The sequence below is a fragment of the Rattus rattus genome, chromosome 4 (assembly GCF_011064425.1).
Source record: "Rattus rattus isolate New Zealand chromosome 4, Rrattus_CSIRO_v1, whole genome shotgun sequence".
In the NCBI taxonomy this organism is placed as follows: Eukaryota; Metazoa; Chordata; class Mammalia; order Rodentia; family Muridae; genus Rattus; species Rattus rattus.
In genome coordinates this window covers 30,399,457-30,417,844 of record NC_046157.1, presented here as the reverse complement: position 1 = coordinate 30,417,844, position 18,388 = coordinate 30,399,457, and the positions used below count along the sequence as shown (strand labels likewise).

Genomic DNA, 18,388 nt, shown 5'->3' with positions numbered 1-18,388 from the left:
TGATGGATTGCATTTCTGGTAGGGAACTGAGCCCTTGGTCCATCATAAAGCTACATTCAGAAATCTATCATCGTCAGGGAGATGCTGCATGCTAGGTCCCTTTAACTTTACAATGAAGCAGACAGCTTCAGTTTCTGAACTGGACCTGGGTGGTAAGCTGACTCCATTCCACTGTAAGCTAGCTGAACACGGTAACTGCCTCTCCATTCTTCTCAAGCTAGCATGGGAGGTGGTGAGTGAATGCGGCCTGCAGACTTCCCTACGTGGTCACACACAGAAGACGGGAAATGGACAAGGAAAAAAGTGATCCTTCCTGCAAGTCCTCAGACCTCAAAGTAAGTAATTGTTGGGAAGCCCTCAACTCTCCCGTGAACACTACGTACTGTTAGTGAAATGAATCCAGGTGTCTGTAAACACAAAGAAGACAAATATCATTTTTGCAGTATGTAATAGGTTTTTAGAATGTGAGCTTGTTTAAAAGGACTGTAGTTGGTCATTGGTTAATACTGTTTTTAGAAAAGTTCAGGGAGATTGTACTGATCTCTACGTAAATTCCACTTTAAAATTTAATGAGTAGTGCTAGCTGAGACTGCCTATAATGTGTTCTGGTACTTAAAGAGCTGACTTGGGCCTTGGCATTCTATATGTGCCAGCATTTCCTTACACTTCTTTCACTCCTTTGGAGTCATGCTTGAAAGTAGCTATGACTCCACACTTAACTCATCCCACAGAGGCTGGTTTTCTTTCCAGAAGAACAAACTCACCCTTTCAAGATCCCACATCAAATGAAGTCTGTCTAGTTCAGTTTCACCATGAATGATACACGCAGCTTTTCCTTCCAAGGGTTGACAAGGATGTTTGGCAAAGAGAATGAGGGCGTCATGAATAATGCAAAGTGTTCTTGGCCCCATATTATCACATTAATTGGCAGGATTAAAGACTGGAAAATGTGGTTGTTGGATGCGAAGAAGGAGGAAGAGGGTGAGAGGATGAGGCAAGGGTAACAGCAATGTCAAGACAATTAATGTCTTCATGATTGTCGTTTTGTTTTGCTTTGTTTTGTTTGTTTGTTTGTTTTGTTTTTTGATTTTTCCCCCTAGAATGCTGCTGTTAAAAGAATGTGTGTTTAAAAGTTATTTCATCACTGGAGTTTAGTTACCCTGACATGTATAAATCTCTTTGTCTAAGAAGCTAAACTCTCACATGCATTATTAAAGAATTGACAGCGTCAAATGACAAAAGGTAGAGGAGAAAATAAAAGAGGTGGAGAGGAAACAGCTAAATAATGCATTTCCCCCCTTTTCAAGCAACCAAATGCCCATAAACTGGCAATTTTTTATTTTTTTATTTTTTTTTTTCTTTCTTTTTTTTTTTCGTGGCTGGGGTTGTAACCCAGGGCCTTGTGCTTCCTAAGCAAGCGCTCTACCACTGAGCTAAATCCCCAACCCCATAAACTGGCAATTTTACCTGGTGATGAGTCATCTGCTTCATTTTTTGCTTTAGTTTAGAATGAAGCTTTTATTTGATTGAGAAACTGAGTCACCAACCAGTTTAGTGGCTGTCAACAACCAAACGACAGTGTCGGCGTTCTGTCCTCCAGGCCAGCAAAAATAATCGCATCTCTTTAGTTTGTTTCCCCAGCTCAGTCAGGAAGTTACAATGAGGAAACCAATATATTTATGTGAGAAACTTGCATGTATGCTTATTTTCAATTTTGAGACCAGACAGAAATAACGAAAATACAGGAGAGAAGCAGAATAATACAAGCCTTTAAAAGCCATAAACATCTGGGCATGGCAGAACGTTCTTGTCATCGCAACACCCAGGGCACTGAGGCAGGAGAATTGTGAGTTTAAGGGCAGTTCGAACTGCACAGGAAGGTTGTGTCTCATGAACCAAATCCTTCCACAAACCCAATTCCTTCTGACGTTCAAATTAAAAACAAATTAACGTGCCAAAAGAAATATACAAAAGATGATGAGGTCAACTCAGGTATCTGTAAGTCATACTTCTTTTCTTACTTCCCAACTCTCAGATATCTTTGTCGGCTTGGCCCTATGCAGTCAGGCCTCTGCTCAATAGTGTCTTTCAATAGGGCTGGAGTGCTGGGAGGTATGCTTTGTAGCTGGCACACTATCTAGTTTTTTCTTCTCTTTTTACGTATAAGAATGGGCATGTGTATGTGTGTGTGTGTGTCTCTCTCTCTCTCTCTGTGTGTGTGTGTGTGTGTGTGTGTGTGTGTGTGTGCGCGCGCGCGCGCGCGCATGTGTGGTCAAAGAATAACTCTCAAGAATTGTTCATTCCTTCTCACCTTCTAGGATTAGGGCAGTGGTTCACCTGGGAATCTCTACCCATTTGTCATCCAATGACCCTTTCACAGGGGTGGCCTAAGACGATCAGGAAACACAAATATTTATTTACATTATGATTTACAACAGTAGTGAAATTACAGTTAGGACATGGCAATGAAAACAATTTTATGGTTTAATACAGATCTTCACCACAACACGAGGAACCGTTTAAAGGGTTGCAGCATTAGGAAGGTTGAGAACCATTGGCTTAGGGGAATCAAACTCAGTCATTGGGTTTGTTAGCAAGCGCCTTTACTCACCGAGCTATTTTTGTTTGCCCGCCCTAATGTCTAGATTTTCTGAGCTGCATACTGTACCTAATTAAAAGCCTCTCATTGCACTTACATGGATAGCTTGACTGATAGGCCGTTTAGCACCGGGGTCTCCTGCACAAGTCATTCCACTTATGCTTGGGATTATTTCGAATCAATGATTTGTCTTTTTTTTTTCTCTTTTGAAAAGATATCCAACATCTCCATCCAGGTGGTCAGTGTCCCAGGGAAGCTACCAGGGAGAAGACTACCTCGAAAACCCATTGGCAAAGCCAGGCCCCGCAAGCAGCCTAAGAAGAGGGCTCCCTTTTGGAATGTTCAAAATAAGATCATTCTCTTCACAGTGTTTTTATTCATCCTGGCAGTCACAGCCTGGACACTTCTATGGCTCTATATCAGTAAGTGAACATTTAAGTTCCTTTGGGGTTGGGGCAGGTCCTGCCTAAATCAGCAGGCGTAACCAATCTCTGGTCTCTTCTGGTAGATTGTCCCTCTGTCCCAGATAGACACACTGTTTGGAAAGACGGAATTGAGACTTTAAGGGGGAAAGCCACCAAGTTGTCTGCCATTTCTTCTTTATCACCATTATTTTTTTTCATGGGTGGGAAGAGGAGGAGGGAGGAGGGATGGGAAGGGAGGAGCTGAAGAGAATGCCCAGGAGGAGTTGACTGGCTCATAAATGCCATGCATTTGTAGCTTTTAGGAGATGAATGGAACACTAAGCTGCTTCATTTCTGCCTTCCACCCACAGCCTGTTACTAGGCAACCTGAAATTTCCACCTCTCTGAGTTTTCTTTCATATAAACATCTTTGTCTTCCAGTTTTGTTTTTGCCCCTGTGACTATGTTTTTGTCAATCTGATTGATCCTCTGGGATACATGTGACAAACTAAACTCTGTTTTTTTCCTACAAAACACTTACTAATTCAACCTAGTAACTTGGTTGACTTGTATTGGCTTTCTCACATGCATAATTCATTTAATAAAAAATGCACATAGTAGCACATATGTGAATACATACATGTGATCTCAGTCCCTGATGTTTGATATGGGGCTTCTGACATTCTTAGAACATCCTCAATAATAGTAGATGGGAACATATTTTGTTATAATATTTTGTCAAGTTCTAGTTCTTAGTTGCTAACACAGAGCTTCTAAGAATATTGCTTTTTTTGTCTTGGTTTTCTAATATTAATAAGACGATTGGTACCTGGAAGTGCCTAGAAAGAAAGAGGAACCAATATGGCACTGCCAGGCTGCATCTTCCAAATCTAGACCACATCAGAAAGAGAAACTGGAAATTAAGCTTAATCATCAGTGGTTAATGACTTAATCAATCATGCCTTCATAATAGGACATCCACAAAAACACCTACGAATCAGGGTTCAGAACACTTGAGTTGGTGTATTTGCTGGGAGGAGCTGTGTTTTAGCTCCACAGAGACAGAAGTTTCTTAGTTCAGATACATACAGGTTTCACCCTAATGAACCAGTTCACCTAATGGTTCATCTGTGCTCTTTATAATATTATTAATCAGAATCCATAAATACTGAGTAATAATAATGAAACGAACTAGCATAACAAATTGTCACAGTTGGGGGGATTATGGGACCTCCTGATTTGTAGAAGCAGCATGGACTGCTTAGAGGTATACCACTTGTAGTTGATCTGAGACCAGAGCATCATTATGGGAAGGAGGGATTAACTTTTGCAAAGCTACATGAAGTCATCAGATACCCATTGCCATCTGCAGAGAATTGGAGTGTTGCTTGGTGAGGAGACAAAACCCCACACATTTGGTCTCAGAAATGCTATGCATAGAGAAGCAGCTTGCTTGCCTCGATCTGCTTTCAAGGATATTAGAATGTGATCATAAGACAAGAGGATTCTAGGCAAAGAATCCATGAATGTTTTAGAGTGGCTTAAGTCACTCACTTATCCTTATAAGTTCATCCTCAATAATTTATTCTGCTAAATCTTAGCACCAAGGCAATCTTTAGAAACTTAACTAATGCATTTTCTACTTTTGAAAAGCCCACGGGTTGGTTACCCAAGAAGGAGGGGATTGTCTTTTTCATCCTTAAGTGGTTATTTTGTAGTTATTGAAGAGTGGCACACAATGGACCTAGAGATGGAATTGAGACAATGCCTGCAGAACCGGCTTCTGAATGTTCACCTCATACATTGTGGGAATGCCAGTGTGAGTTGACTTCTGGGATAGGCACGGGACAGATTGGTAAACCAGATACCATCTCTGAATCCAAGGAGATTATAGGATGGTAGAGTTAGTTCAGACAATGGGCAATGAAAGCAGCACACTTTGTATGCACACAGAGCACTTATATCCCATGCTTTCCTTGCACCCCAGCTGTCGTGTTTGCAATACCCTGCACTTAATGTTTTGGGAAAACATTATACAGAAGTAACTTATTTGTATAAAAGCCAGAGATGTTCATTTAATGGAAACAGTCATAGAGAACCAAGGAGAGCTTGTTTGATAAGCACGAACTGTTTAATAGAAAGCAGGCTAGTTCTGACATATACAGTTTGGTTATAGAAGGTGACCATAAGTAGTAAGGCAGACGGTTACTCAAGGAAACCAACAGGGATTTGTGCACTGGGATGAGCTAAATTTTACGTAACTGGATTTGATGCTAAATTGATCATCTTTGCCTTGCTGCTGTTCTGCCCCGAGTACATACTGATCAGAGAAGGATGTGTGAGATAATAATAATAATAATAACAACAATAACAACAACAACAACAATAATAAAATACCTAAGAAGGATCTCCCTGGAAAAACAAAGACAGAAGTAATTACTAGTTTTAAGTGTGAGATTTAGTGTGGTACTGTACAGATGGATAAGACATTCTGCCAAGGCCAGGAACCCAATGATCAAAAAATAACAAAGAGAAGATCAACCCCCTACCCCACTGCCATACCCCCACACCAGGTTCTCTGCCCTTACCCTTGGTTCCCCATCCTTCCACAGCCTCACTTCTTTGCTTTGACCCGAGTGACCCCAGGTAGACCTCACGAGAGGGTGGATTCCTGCCTCTCCATCTTTTATACCCAACCATCTTTGTTTAGCTTCACCTGATAGATGGCCTTTTGCTGGCCAGAAGATATTTTCTTCCTCTATTTCTGCTACTTCTCCCCTCTTTTTTCTTCTCCACCAAATGTCTTGAGGCCCAAAGGTAATTCAAGGACTTCACTACATTGGGAGTTGATAAAACGCTTGGTTTACTGTGCATTCCCTCAGAGAGCTTAAGACTGCTGCCCAGGGGTGACAACCGCAGGGAAGGGAAGGCAAAGCCCTGTGAGAAGCCTGTCATGGCAGCACAGGACTGCAGTTCTAGCACTTGAGAGACAAAGTTAGGAAGACTGAAAGTTCACGGACAGCCTGCACGGTCCTGGTGAGACTGTCTTAAAAGACCAACGGAGGGGAGGAGTGTAGCTCAGTGGAGAGTGCACACTCCATGTGCAGGGTCATGAGTTTTGATTCCCAGCATGACAGTAAATGCACGAATCCATAACTATATAAATAAATATATAATCAATTAATAAAATCAAAACACATCCTTAAGAAGTAGCGACAAGGGAGAGACCTTAGAAACAAAGAGGAGACTCTGGCCCAGTGCTATAGTGCTTGCCGACCACGTGTTCAACACCCAGCATTGGGAGGGTCGGGTGTGCGAGAAGGCTAGACTCTAATTCCCCCCAGCTACTTCCTTTTTCTCCTGAGCCCATGCAGATACAGCCAGCCTTGTCTCTGTCCATCTGTCAGCAAAGTTCACAGCCAAGAACCCTAGTCTTACAGTTCCCAGAGCAGATTTGAGTAGGAGTGACCCCATGCCGAGCTGAAGGCCACACTGGTAAGGACAACTGCTCCATATGTTGTGTGGAGTAAGAAGAGTGGCCTCGTTACTGAATATTAGGCACACGAGTCAGCCAGTAGCTCAGCGGAAGCTCCAGTCAGGAGGTTTCCTCCCTCTTTCTTCACATGCTAACTGTAGCCCAGACTGTGATGGTGCACGCCCCGTACTACTTTACAGCTTGTAGACCTGGAGCCCATGAGAACTGTGTATGTGCTTAACCCTCTAGAGACACCAGAATAAACGCCAAGAAATGTAGCTTTTACCTTTAAACCTTGCCTGTAACTATCTACCAGTAGCAGATGAGTAGATCGTGGTGAGAGAGAGCTATGCTGATTGGCTGCTGATGGAAAAAGATACCACTAAGTTTATTTTTGAGTTTTACAGATTATGATATGTTCTAAAGTCCCTATTGGCCTAAGATAAAATCATTTTAGGAGACTCCTGCTAACATGGCGTAGCTGTCCAACCTCACTGCCTTCTCTCTTGTTTTGCAGGTAAGACAGACAGCAAAGACGCCTTTTATTTTGTTGGAATGTTCCGCATCACCAACATTGAGTTTCTCCCCGAGTACCGGCAGAAGGAGTCTAGGGAATTTCTCTCCATGGCAAAGACGGTACAGCAAGTGGTAAGGCTGCGGGTGCAGGGGCAAGTGGGTGGAGACCACAGGAGCGGGGGTTGGGAGGGGGTGGGTTTCTTCAATGTCCGGCTCACTGGGTTTAGGAAATAGAAGATAGGGTTCAGAAAGAAAGCTGTTGGAAGGAAACTTCACTGTAAAATACAATCCCATTCAGATGGTCCTTTCAACTTCTGTTGAAATAAAGGCCATCGTGGGATCTTTAAAATAGCCTCCAGGTCTGAAGTTCAAACGTACCGATTAATTTTGTGATTTCCACATATTAATTTCAGTCTGGCACCAGCCATCTCTTTACTTAAAAAAAAATGTGCTTTTTATTCAAATAATAAATACTGTAGAATTACTAAAATTTGGAAAAGTATTAAAAAGGAAATCCTCGGTTTTTCAATCTCACTTCCAGAGAAAAAGCTCTGATTCTGGCCTACAACGGCATGAGGTCACTGTGATATTGGGGTATGAGAAGTTATTGTTATAGCGTGATATTTTTTCTCTTAACATTGACTTTTATGCTTCCTATGCAAGCCAATGTTCTCTTAAAAGCAAGTGTTAAAGGTCCCAAAGTTAACAAATCCCTTTTTATTGGGCGTTTAAGCTGTTCTCTAGTTATTTTTTTTACATTATACATAAATACAAGATCAAAACTGTCATGAATTATGCACATCTTCACTCACTCCCACAGATGAGTCTCTAAAAGCATCTAGGAGAAAAGTCTATTCAGGGCTCCTGGCACAGAGGGACAATGGGAAGGCTTCTGCTAACTTGGACTTCTGCAGCAATGCAGAGGGGTTGCCAATGACCTCACTGCAGCAAGAAATGAGAAGGGGTTTGAAAGTGACAGCCACGGTCAGGTCACTTCTTATTGACTGCCAATAGCTACGACTGGAAATCCTTCACCTCGAGTATAAATGCACCGGTTATGCCTTAAATTATGAATACTAGGCAGGCAGGGAGAATCCAAACCAAACCACTGGAGGCCCAGCAGGTTTAAACAGTATGCGCGAGCCTGTGTGTGTGTGTGTGTGTGTGAGTGTGTGTGTGTGTGTTGCATGGTTGCTTTAAACTTTATATAATCTTTATGTTATTTTCCCACACTATTATAGCATTTTTCAGATTTGGGCACTTACGTGGGTGTTTTTGGAGAAGAGAACGAGTTTAGCTTTAGGAAAGCTAAGTGAGGACAAGGAAGGCGTGTTGATTGAAAAAGGTTTCCTTTGCGTTTTGGATCAGCTGGTCTGAGGACAGTTGGCCCGGCTATGGGCGCCATGCGCCGCCTTGTGGCTAATAATGGAATTTATCTTCCGTGGGAAGCTGTAGATAAATGAGTTTGATTTTTTAACTATGGAAAAAACCTAGTATTGGTAATAGAAAGAAGCCAGATGTTAAACTGGATGACAAAAATGGGTAAGAGTAACTGACAATTCTGAAAACTGCTTCAGAAATGAGGATTTAATTAAAATCAAGAGATAATGTCTGGGTTTGGAGAGAGAAGCCTTCTGTGTGAGGCCTGCTTTCCCCTCTACTAGCTGTTAGAATGTGACCCTAAGAAAAGCTTGAAAGAGTTAAGATAATCTCTTCATTTTCAGGTAAACCTTGTTTATACAACATCTGCTTTCTCCAAATTTTATAAGCAGTCTGTGGTTGCAGATGTCAGGTAATGTATGTTCCTAATTCTGAAATTCTTACCGGCCTTGCAACATATTTCCCAAATCAGAAATAATTTGTTGGTGGTGAATATCCCTATTAGCAAAACTAGTGACCCAACTGTCTGTTCGGTGCTATCTCACCAAGTCTGTTGTAAATTTACCAAGTCTGCCTTCCTCTACCTAGATGGAATTTGGATTTCAGTCACATTAGGGAAAATGGCCACAAATGTGGCCACTGTGGTGGGTGGATGGTGGTGACAAGAATAAGGTACAGGCCACTACTTTTCAAAATATTTTTTCAGTGAAAAACTGGCCACTAGATATTGTCTGAGAAGAAAAAAGGAATCTCAACAGAAAAATAATAATTTCTTAGAAAAAAATGTGCTCTGTATACCACAATAACGTTTCTCCTACCCCCAGTGTAGCTGGAGAGACTCATAACCCCCAGGAGCATAGTGAAGCCTTGGAGGAATTCAAATTGTTTGTTTTCCTCAACTTCCATTTCCAAAGTTATTTACTACAGAGCACCAGCATATGCCTGTACCGTAAAGCATGTTGTATTTGCACCACTAGAAGTGTAGACTCTGTGGTCAGTTTGAAAAGAAAAGTGAACTCTGTTTCTGGCTCCACTGCATATCAGCTGTGTGAGTTTTGTACTATGCTTGTCCTGAATTTTCTCATCTGCAGAAGTGGAATGTTAGCAGGTCAGTTGGACAAAGCAGACTTAACGCTGGGTGGAGACAAGTCGAGATACAGAACTGAATTGCCCTTATTTGCAATGGGTAGTGACTACTGCTTGGAAATCCTTAGGAGAATGTCTCTGGAGATCCAGCTGTGCAGTAATGCTTCCAGATTTGAATCCAGCACAGTGATTAGAACACACATAGCGTGGCATTTCCTCTTTCAAATCTTTGTAATAGGTTGAAAGACAACCTACGGAAGGCTGTTAGGTTCATTTAAAGGGCGGGCTCTGTGTCCTGGTATCTGTCAGTTTCGAACTTCCTGGGAATGTCTGCATTCTACAACGTAGCCTCAAACATTACTCTCTCTTTCTCTCTCTTTTCACTATAGCAGTAACAACAAAGGCGGTCTCCTGGTCCACTTTTGGATTGTGTTTGTCATGCCCCATGCCAAGGGCCACATCTTCTGTGAGGAATGTGTGGCAGCCATCTTGAAGGACTCCATCCAAACCAGTATCATAAACCGCACCTCTGTGGGGAGCTTGCAGGGTCTGGCCGTGGATATGGACTCTGTGGTATTAAATGGTGATTGTTGGGTAATTCTCCTTGAAGCATTCTTCAACATCACCTCTGATACTCACATTATCACTGTTAACATTGTGGTAGAGACTTCCACGATCCCAGGAGCAGAGGATTAGCTGGCCATTGGAGCGATTGTTGCTGAAGGGAATTCTTTAATGTTATACCCAGTATGATTGAAAAGGAGAATTGTGAACAAGTAGGTGCAGAATTATATTTAGTAAAGTGTGTCCCTTCATGCCGTTATTGAGCTGAGCCTCCTTCAGACTATGTCCCTAAGGAAGAAAGTTCGAGAGCAGAAGAATTTCACTGAAGTTTGGCTTATCTTCGCTTTTGTCCTGTTGTTGTTGCTGGAGACAGAATGTTGAGTTTGGTCTCCGGACAAAGTGGCAAATATTAAAAGGCTTTCATGGGCAAAGTAAAGAGGGGAAATAAAAGAAAGGTCATGTGAGCGTCCAGTGAAGGGAAGGCATTGTACAGCATGGAAAGAGGAAGCGAGTGTACAAGAAGGGGGAAAGAGACGTGGTGGTCATGAAGATTTTATCACAAGTATATTTTTAATTGTGCGTGTGTACATACTATGGCACATTTGTATAGGCCAACCTATGGGAGCCGATTCTCTCCTATCCTGTAAGTATTAAGTTCAGTCACCAGGATGGGCATCAACAGCCTTCATCTGCTAAGCCACTTTGGTGGCTCCTGGGTCTTTGTTTATTGAGCCTTTGGAGGTTAAGGTGGGGTCAAGACTTTTGTGTGTGAGAAAAACGAGCCCAAGCATGTGAAAATGAACTCCATCTTTAAAGGCTTTCACGCATTTGTGTTTAGTGTGGAAAATACCACCATAAAGGTTGTGTTATACACCTGTGCTAAATGCAAGTGTCAGGTGCCTGCCTCTTGCCCAGAAAGATCTAGTACCATTTCTGGAAGATCGTGTTGCAGTAGCTTGTAGCAGGGCACACATATGGCTTAAGAATTAAGATGTGTATTTGGACAGGTAATAGCGAACCCCACATTATTGTCTTCTTTGCCTCATTGAGCTAAGGAGGAAAATATGTAAACGCACTATACTGCCGACACATTTATTTATTTATTCATTTATTTAATTAATTAATTAATTTTAACTTGAGTTGGAAGCTGGTCAAAGGTTACTATTGCAGAAAAGTCCAACATTTGAAATCTGCCTCCCCAGACCTCTTCTCTAACGCCTGGCCTACACCAGTGCTCCCAAACAGGCTGAGCCTTAGCCCCATGGAAATATGATGTCACCCTCTGTCCTGAAAATGCAACATCGTAACTCTCAAATTATTCTGCAGCTATCCCTGCTGATGTAAAATGTACGTGTATAACTGCCATTATACACACACAGATACACTAGATGTCACACAGATTTACTAGATAATGCTTACAGCAGGTGGCTGGCATTTGGTTTAAACAAATGGAAAAAATCTCTAGTAGAAAATTTCACACTATATTTACTATTCCAGCCATAGCACTAATTACTATTATTTACATAGTTGCTTTTTTTACCCTTAAATGGTTTAAAATTTCTAACTATGAATTCAAGGAAGCAAATCCAATGGAATGTTGGTTTCTCAGAGATGCAAGGGCGCTCATCTCCTAGCTGCTCTATCTTAGCTTTAAACACCCAAATAGCTCTGCTCATCCCTGGACCACTGTGACGTACAAGCCATTCCAGATGTGCTTGATTATTTTAAAGAAGGAATGAGAACAATTTTTCTAAACAATGAACTTCTGGAACCAACAGTCTTTTTCTTTACTGTTTCAATGCAGCTGGGCTCCGGTCGGATTACTCTTCAGCGGTAGGATCTGGTAAATTCGTGTTTGTGTGTGTGTGTGTGCGCGCATATATATGTAATACATACATATATGTATGTGTATGTGTATGCTATACTTGGCTTTTTCTAATGATGTGATCTGTTAATGTCCTTTGAGTAGTGAGTGACAGCAATATAAGTGCCTTTAGCACAAAAGAAACCTGACTGGCTTATGTATTAAATGCTAGAGACAGATATTGATTATGTTTGCTTCAGGCATGGTTGGAATCAAGTTCTAAAATAAAATGCTGGAGGGACCCTGTAATAAAACCTTTTTATTCCAAGGCTTTGCTATGAAGCACAGCTTCCATTGTGGCAGCAAATCAACATTTCAGCTTGATCACTTCTCAGTCATAGTGGAAAACTCTGGCACTCAGACTTCAGGAAAGTTCTCATAGACCTTCTGAACCGAATCCCATTATGCAGACTGGATTATGTAGCCAATCCTAAGCCAACTTCTTTGACCGTTTGGCCAGTCTAGCCATGTGTCCAATTATAAAATCAGAGGTAAATTTAACCCCAACTAAAGTGTGAGGTAAGTAGAGGCAGTTTCTCAATGTAATAGGTTCTGTCAGCAAAGGAGAGGAACGTTTAGACTGGCAAGGAAAGCAAATGTCCTCCAAATGACAGCTTTTTCTCACTACTCTTCTATAGAGGTCTAGAAAGGTCATACCTTGAGAGGAGGGGAGGGTGGGAAGGAGGGGAAGGAGGAAAGGGAGAGAAAGAGGAGGAGAGACTAAGGAAGGTTCTCTCTCCACAGACAATGGCTGCTCCCAGTACTTCTATGCAGATCATCTGACCCTCCGCTACCCTCTGGAGATTTCCGCAACTTCGGGACAGCTGATGTGTCACTTCAAGCTGGTGGCCATAGTGGGTTATCTGATTCGTCTCTCCATTGAGTCCATCCAATTAGAAGCTGACAACTGTGTTACAGACTCCCTGACTGTTTACGACTCCCTCTTGCCAATCCGGAGTGCCATTCTGTACAGGCAAGATGGCGGCTCTCTAGTTGCTGGTGAAAAGGGTTTTCACACTTTTTCTCTCTATAATTTCTTTGAATACCTATATATTTGAATACCTAAATAATTTCTTTGAATACCCAAGTCATTGTGACAATGACTGACCATGATGCCCCTGATATTTTAATATCTTTTAAGTGTCTGTAGGGTTCTATGTTCGTTGTTCACTTCTAGTAACGATTCTCAAAGTCCACATTGCAAAGGCTTTGGGCAATATATACAATATACATCATATATTTTGTGTAATTTGTCTTTCACTATGAATTGAGTAACATCCATTGTATCAGTAGAGCATGAGAATAAATATCCTATGATAGTTAGATCGCATTAAATAACCAAAAATTTCTTTAATTACAAAGATAGCATGTACTCATTATAGAACAAAACAAGGTCAGAAAAAGTAATAGCAATTACTTTACAATTTCATTCTCCAGCAAATTTCTGTTACATTTTTACAAAAAATATATTCATCCACATACTTCTTAAATATACAGATGCCTATCTGTTTCTTAATTTAAAATTTAATAAATTTCTACTCATGGGTACTTAATGTACGATAAACTAATGACAGCAATTAAGCTTCATTTAGGCACTGTGTTAAAAGGGTATGCGAATTATCTTATTTAAACTATTTACACATGTCACAGTGCTTTTCATATATGCATATTTTTATCTTGGTGAACATCATACATGTTAATAGTTTAAACACAATATATAGTATGCAATAAAGAATGAGTTTACTCATGTCTCCCCTCAGTAATAGTTAGCTTCTTCTCATCCTTCCAGAGACTTGGGGCTATTATCTCATTTTAATCTTTTCTGTAGAGCAATGGGGCAACATCAGTGCATGCATTACCACTTCGTGGAAAGAACACTGGAGCTTACATAGATTTAACTGCTTGATTGTCTAACATCTTTCATCCACCCGATCCATGGAGCTAAGCCATTACATATCATTATATATGTCAGCGAGAGTGCAAGGATGGGCATCTGAGAAAATCCTCTGGTAGCCTTACTAGACAGATGCATCTACACCTCTTCCAGTTCTGTTCCATCTGTAGAGTCCTACGAGCAGAGACTAACCCAGAACTGAGTGCTGGCTTTAGAGATGTGAGGATGCTGTAGGATGGAGACCCATTCATGAAGTAAGCAGTTACCTGTGTGTTGTTATCTGGTTACAGAATCTGTGAACCCACAAGGACACTAATGTCCTTCGTTTCTACAAATAATCTCATGTTGGTGACACTGAAGTCTCCTTATGTACGGAGGCTGGCAGGGATCCGGGCATATTTTGAAGTCATTCCAGAACAAAGTAAGTCTTCTCCAATTTAAATTACAAGGAATTCGTAATCCTCCTTGAGATGCCGTGATCTTTCTATCTTGGAACTGGGTTGTAATAGTAGTTGTGGAAGTCAAGGCAATTGTTCTAGATCCTGACTCAGAAGAGAAGCAGCAAAGTGAATCCAGCAAAGAACTGCTACTATAAAGATGTTCGTTAGGGAACTCAAAGGGGCAAAGGGGAATTGAAAGTGCATTTGGAAGAGCCAAAGGAAGATGGGAACTAATGTGATTAAGAGCTTGGAAGAAGGGGTCTGTGGCTGAAACTCTGGGCTCTCAGCAGGTACCACTACTTCCCTGCTCCTGGAATCTGAGTCCAGAACCATGCTTTAGAGGAAGTAGTCACATCTGACAGGTTCATAGCTAAAATGAGGAATGGAAAACGTGTTGGCTGTATAAACTGATGATGTGACTGTCCCATGCTATGGTTAAGTGGAAGGCTTTGAGAGAGAGAGAGAGAGAGAGAGAGAGAGAGAGAGAGAGAGAGAGAGAGAGAGTCAGAGGCATCTGGGAGAGTCCAGAGCAGAAAGAGCAAGTAATAAATGGAACATGGGCAGCAGAGTGGACTTGGCTGTGAGAGGAACAAGAGCAGAGGGAGATAGAGAGGGGGAGAGGAGGGGTGGGAGAGACAAAGAGGGAAGAGAGAAGGAGGGGAGGAGAGAGATGGAGGGAGGGGAGGGGGATGGAGGGAGGGAGAGAGAGAGAGAGAGAGAGAGAGAGAGAGAGAGAGAGAGAGAGAGAGAGAGAGAGGAGGAAATGAGTAGTTAGGGAAGGGAAGCCAGTGAGTTGGAAGGAGATGAGAGGGTTAGGATAACAGCATGCACTTTGAAATGTGTAACAGGTACTTGTGATACTGAAGGGAGCCTGGAGGCCAGCACCCACTTTGGTAAGCTAATGGACACCACAGATAGCCATTGGTCCCTTCTGCCATGGGTAAGGGAAACAACTTCTTTTGGCAGAGGGGAACTGGCTTCACAAGTTCCTGAGGAATGCTGGCTTTTTTATCTAACCTCCAGACATTGAGGTAAAGGCCAGACTGAGCCTATATCTGGACTGTCTTTTGGAGCTTTGAAAACTAGAGTTTCCTTCGAATACATTAGCTAAATATCTGTTGGGTACTATTTCCTTGAAGAGATAAAGATTCAAAATTTTGCAAATGTGCATGTATAAAGAAACACATGCGGCCATAATCTAATCATGCCGGACCCTTCTTTCAGAATGTGAAAACACAATACTGGTCAAGGAAATCAACAGCTTTGAAGGGAAAATCTCAAGTCCCTATTACCCAAGCTACTATCCCCCGAAATGCAAGTGCACCTGGACATTTCAGGTAACCTAGATCTTCCCAGGATCCTAAAGGAAAATTGCTCTGCTTTAGTAAAATTTAATTTTTAAGTTCTATATGCTTTTTAAAAATTCTAAGAATATCATTTAAGGTTAGGAGACATAAACTTTCTTAAAATATAGTGTCTATAAAACGAAATTTTCCAAAGTCTGCATCCTCTAATGTCAAGTTACCTACTACTCTCAGCTGATTTGGTAGTATTTCTCCAATTTATTTTGTTTTTTATTTATTTTTAAAATGTAAAGGTATTTTTTGCAGGATAATGGAAATTAACAAAATGATAAATTGATGGATTATTAGTGTTCAGATTGTCAGAAACCAAAATGTAAATTTATATGAAATCTATACATCTCCCTCTGTTGCTTTTTTAAGGCATGGTTCACTGTTTTAAATCTTGGTCTATAAGGCTACTTTTTCCTCATATTTTAATAGGATATGGAAATGAAAAATGCCACCATTGCTCATTCACTAGTTGTAGCATCATTGTGTGTAAATGGCAAATACATAGTTTGAATTCATCGATATGTAACTGTGATCCTGGAACTCAAGTACTAAAATAGACCCAAAATCTGAAACTGAAAAATAAATTAATTAATACCGACTTTCATGAAGCACATCTTCCAGTAGGGGGAGACAGGTGACAGGCTGATGAGCTACATATACAAGGAATCCTATCTGTGGCTTTCACATCAGTGGATTCAGTCAAAGGCCCGACTGAATGTGTGCCTGTACTGAATGCATACAGAGCATCTTATTGATGCAATTTCCCAAACAACACAGTAGAACTGAATTTTACAAAATTACTGTACGCGGTGCTAGCTGTTATGAACAATATGGATATTTAGAGTATGTGGAGAGGCTACATGTAAGCTATACAAATACAATTCATTTTATGCAAGGATATATTGATTTAGAGATGTGGAGGGTCCATGAGCCAATCCTCCCAAGAGGGACAGCTGTATGCAGTGTGTCACGTGTCACATGGTGACACAGTGCTAGAGGGGAAAACGTTGATGTCAGGCAGGCATGGTAACTTGGGACAGAAGGAAGTCAAAGGTTATTAAGTAAGAGGTCAGAGAAGCCAAGGAGGAACATTTGCAGAGAAGCTGAGGGAAAAGAGGGATCTACTTTATAGACACCTGGATAAAAGCATCGCTGCCAAGGAAATGTCTGAGGTGAGGAGACAGACACATGAGGGAACTCAACATGTGCGACCATGTGCGCGGTTTCGCAAATTTAATACTTCAAATGATTTTATTGTTTTTAACTAAGTCTGACGATTGATACAAAGTCCTGGTGACACATATCTTTACGTCACTTAAAGTTCTTGTCTCTAGTATGGTCACTTTTGTTAAAGTAAGAATTGTTAAATCACAATTGTTAAAATAAGAAGTTAAATCTTCACCCTCTTCAGATTTTCAGGAATTAAAATCTCAGACGACCAGAAGGCTGGGTAGATAAGAAGGAAGGAGAGGGTAAATGGAAGAGCTGAGGAAGGAGGAGGAAGAAATATTATTTCTTCTTTTAATTCCTCCAAAACACAGCTGTAGCTTCTTGAGTTTGATAGACAATCGGAATAAAGAATGCACCTTTCCCTAAAACTCAGTCAGTTGTTTGAAATTCCTTTGGTGCTAAATATATATTGATTCTACAATAACTCAGATACTTAAAATGAAAACCCATAAACACTGTTGTGATTTTTTACTCAGAATGTAAATAAGAACAATGGCTTACTTTTTATTTTGCTAGAGGTTGAGAATTAAGGGCTGAAGAAAAACGTCTTTATAAAGGAAAAGGCATACCATACTAGTAAGGGAGCAAGGAACAGAGGACGGCCATAGAAGGAAAATGAGAATAATGCCCATCAGACTTTTGCAGGGTTACTCTGAGCCTTGTAAGTCCCTCTCCATACCACCATGGCAAGTTATGCGATGGCTTGGAAGGGACTCACTTGTTCCTGCCTCTGTGAAGGAAATCTGCAGGCATCTTTGCCATAGAAAGTTCCAACGGTTATCTGAGACAATCCTCTATCTTCTTGAGTCTCTCATGTGAGTTTACAATGAGCATGATACACTGGGCAGAACATGGCTATGAAAAAGATTAGGTTACATTTCCTAACCTTCAGGAAGTTACTTATCTTCCATTAGCTATGGTTTTTTCTTCTATAAAATGAGAATCATATCGCTGACCTAACATATTCATCATGGTGTTGAAATGAGAACTGTAAAGTGTCTGATTTATTTTCTTTCAAGAGTGGGCAATGATGGATGGCTACTATATTTACTCTAGAGAGAAGCAACTGTGTACATGCACATACACACAACACAAACACAATGCATAACCCAAATCAAACATCCGTCAGAACAATATGTCAATGGATGAGATCAGTCTAAAGAAAGACATAACAGGATTGAATTATAAACTGTTTCCCACAACTTTTAAGAATATTTGTTTGTGAACCTTGTACCTCCCTCTCCACATCGATACCTCCTACATGTTTCCTTGATCCCAGACATAGTCATGATATTTTCTTAAATTATAATTGTTACATGTATATATAACTACTGAGTCCATTTAGTTATTGCTCATATATACAGGGATATATATATATATATATATGTATATATTGTGTGTATATGTATATATACATACATACATACATACATACATACATACATACATACATACATACATGCACGGGGTATTCATTTTGGATGGGACAATCCATGCAGGAGCTCCTCCACGACAAAACTGATCCTCTCTCCCTCTCTCAGTACCTATTGATAACCTGTACCTCTTCATGTAGGGGCAGAA

General features: G+C 40.9%; 1 protein-coding gene across 1 annotated transcript in view; it reads left to right on the top strand.

The window, feature by feature from the left end:
- Positions 1–225: 225 nt before the first annotated feature.
- The window catches only part of Tmprss7 (transmembrane serine protease 7), a 34,762-nt gene continuing 16,599 nt past the window's right edge, over positions 226–18,388 (top strand). The window contains exons 1-9 of the mRNA XM_032900251.1: positions 226–335; positions 2,814–3,021; positions 6,996–7,126; positions 8,719–8,786; positions 9,850–10,043; positions 11,829–11,867; positions 12,633–12,845; positions 14,045–14,203; positions 15,447–15,559. Of these exons, the coding sequence (XP_032756142.1) occupies positions 288–335; positions 2,814–3,021; positions 6,996–7,126; positions 8,719–8,786; positions 9,850–10,043; positions 11,829–11,867; positions 12,633–12,845; positions 14,045–14,203; positions 15,447–15,559 (1,173 nt within the window). The 5' untranslated portion in view covers positions 226–287. The remainder of the gene's footprint in view (positions 336–2,813; positions 3,022–6,995; positions 7,127–8,718; positions 8,787–9,849; positions 10,044–11,828; positions 11,868–12,632; positions 12,846–14,044; positions 14,204–15,446; positions 15,560–18,388) is intronic.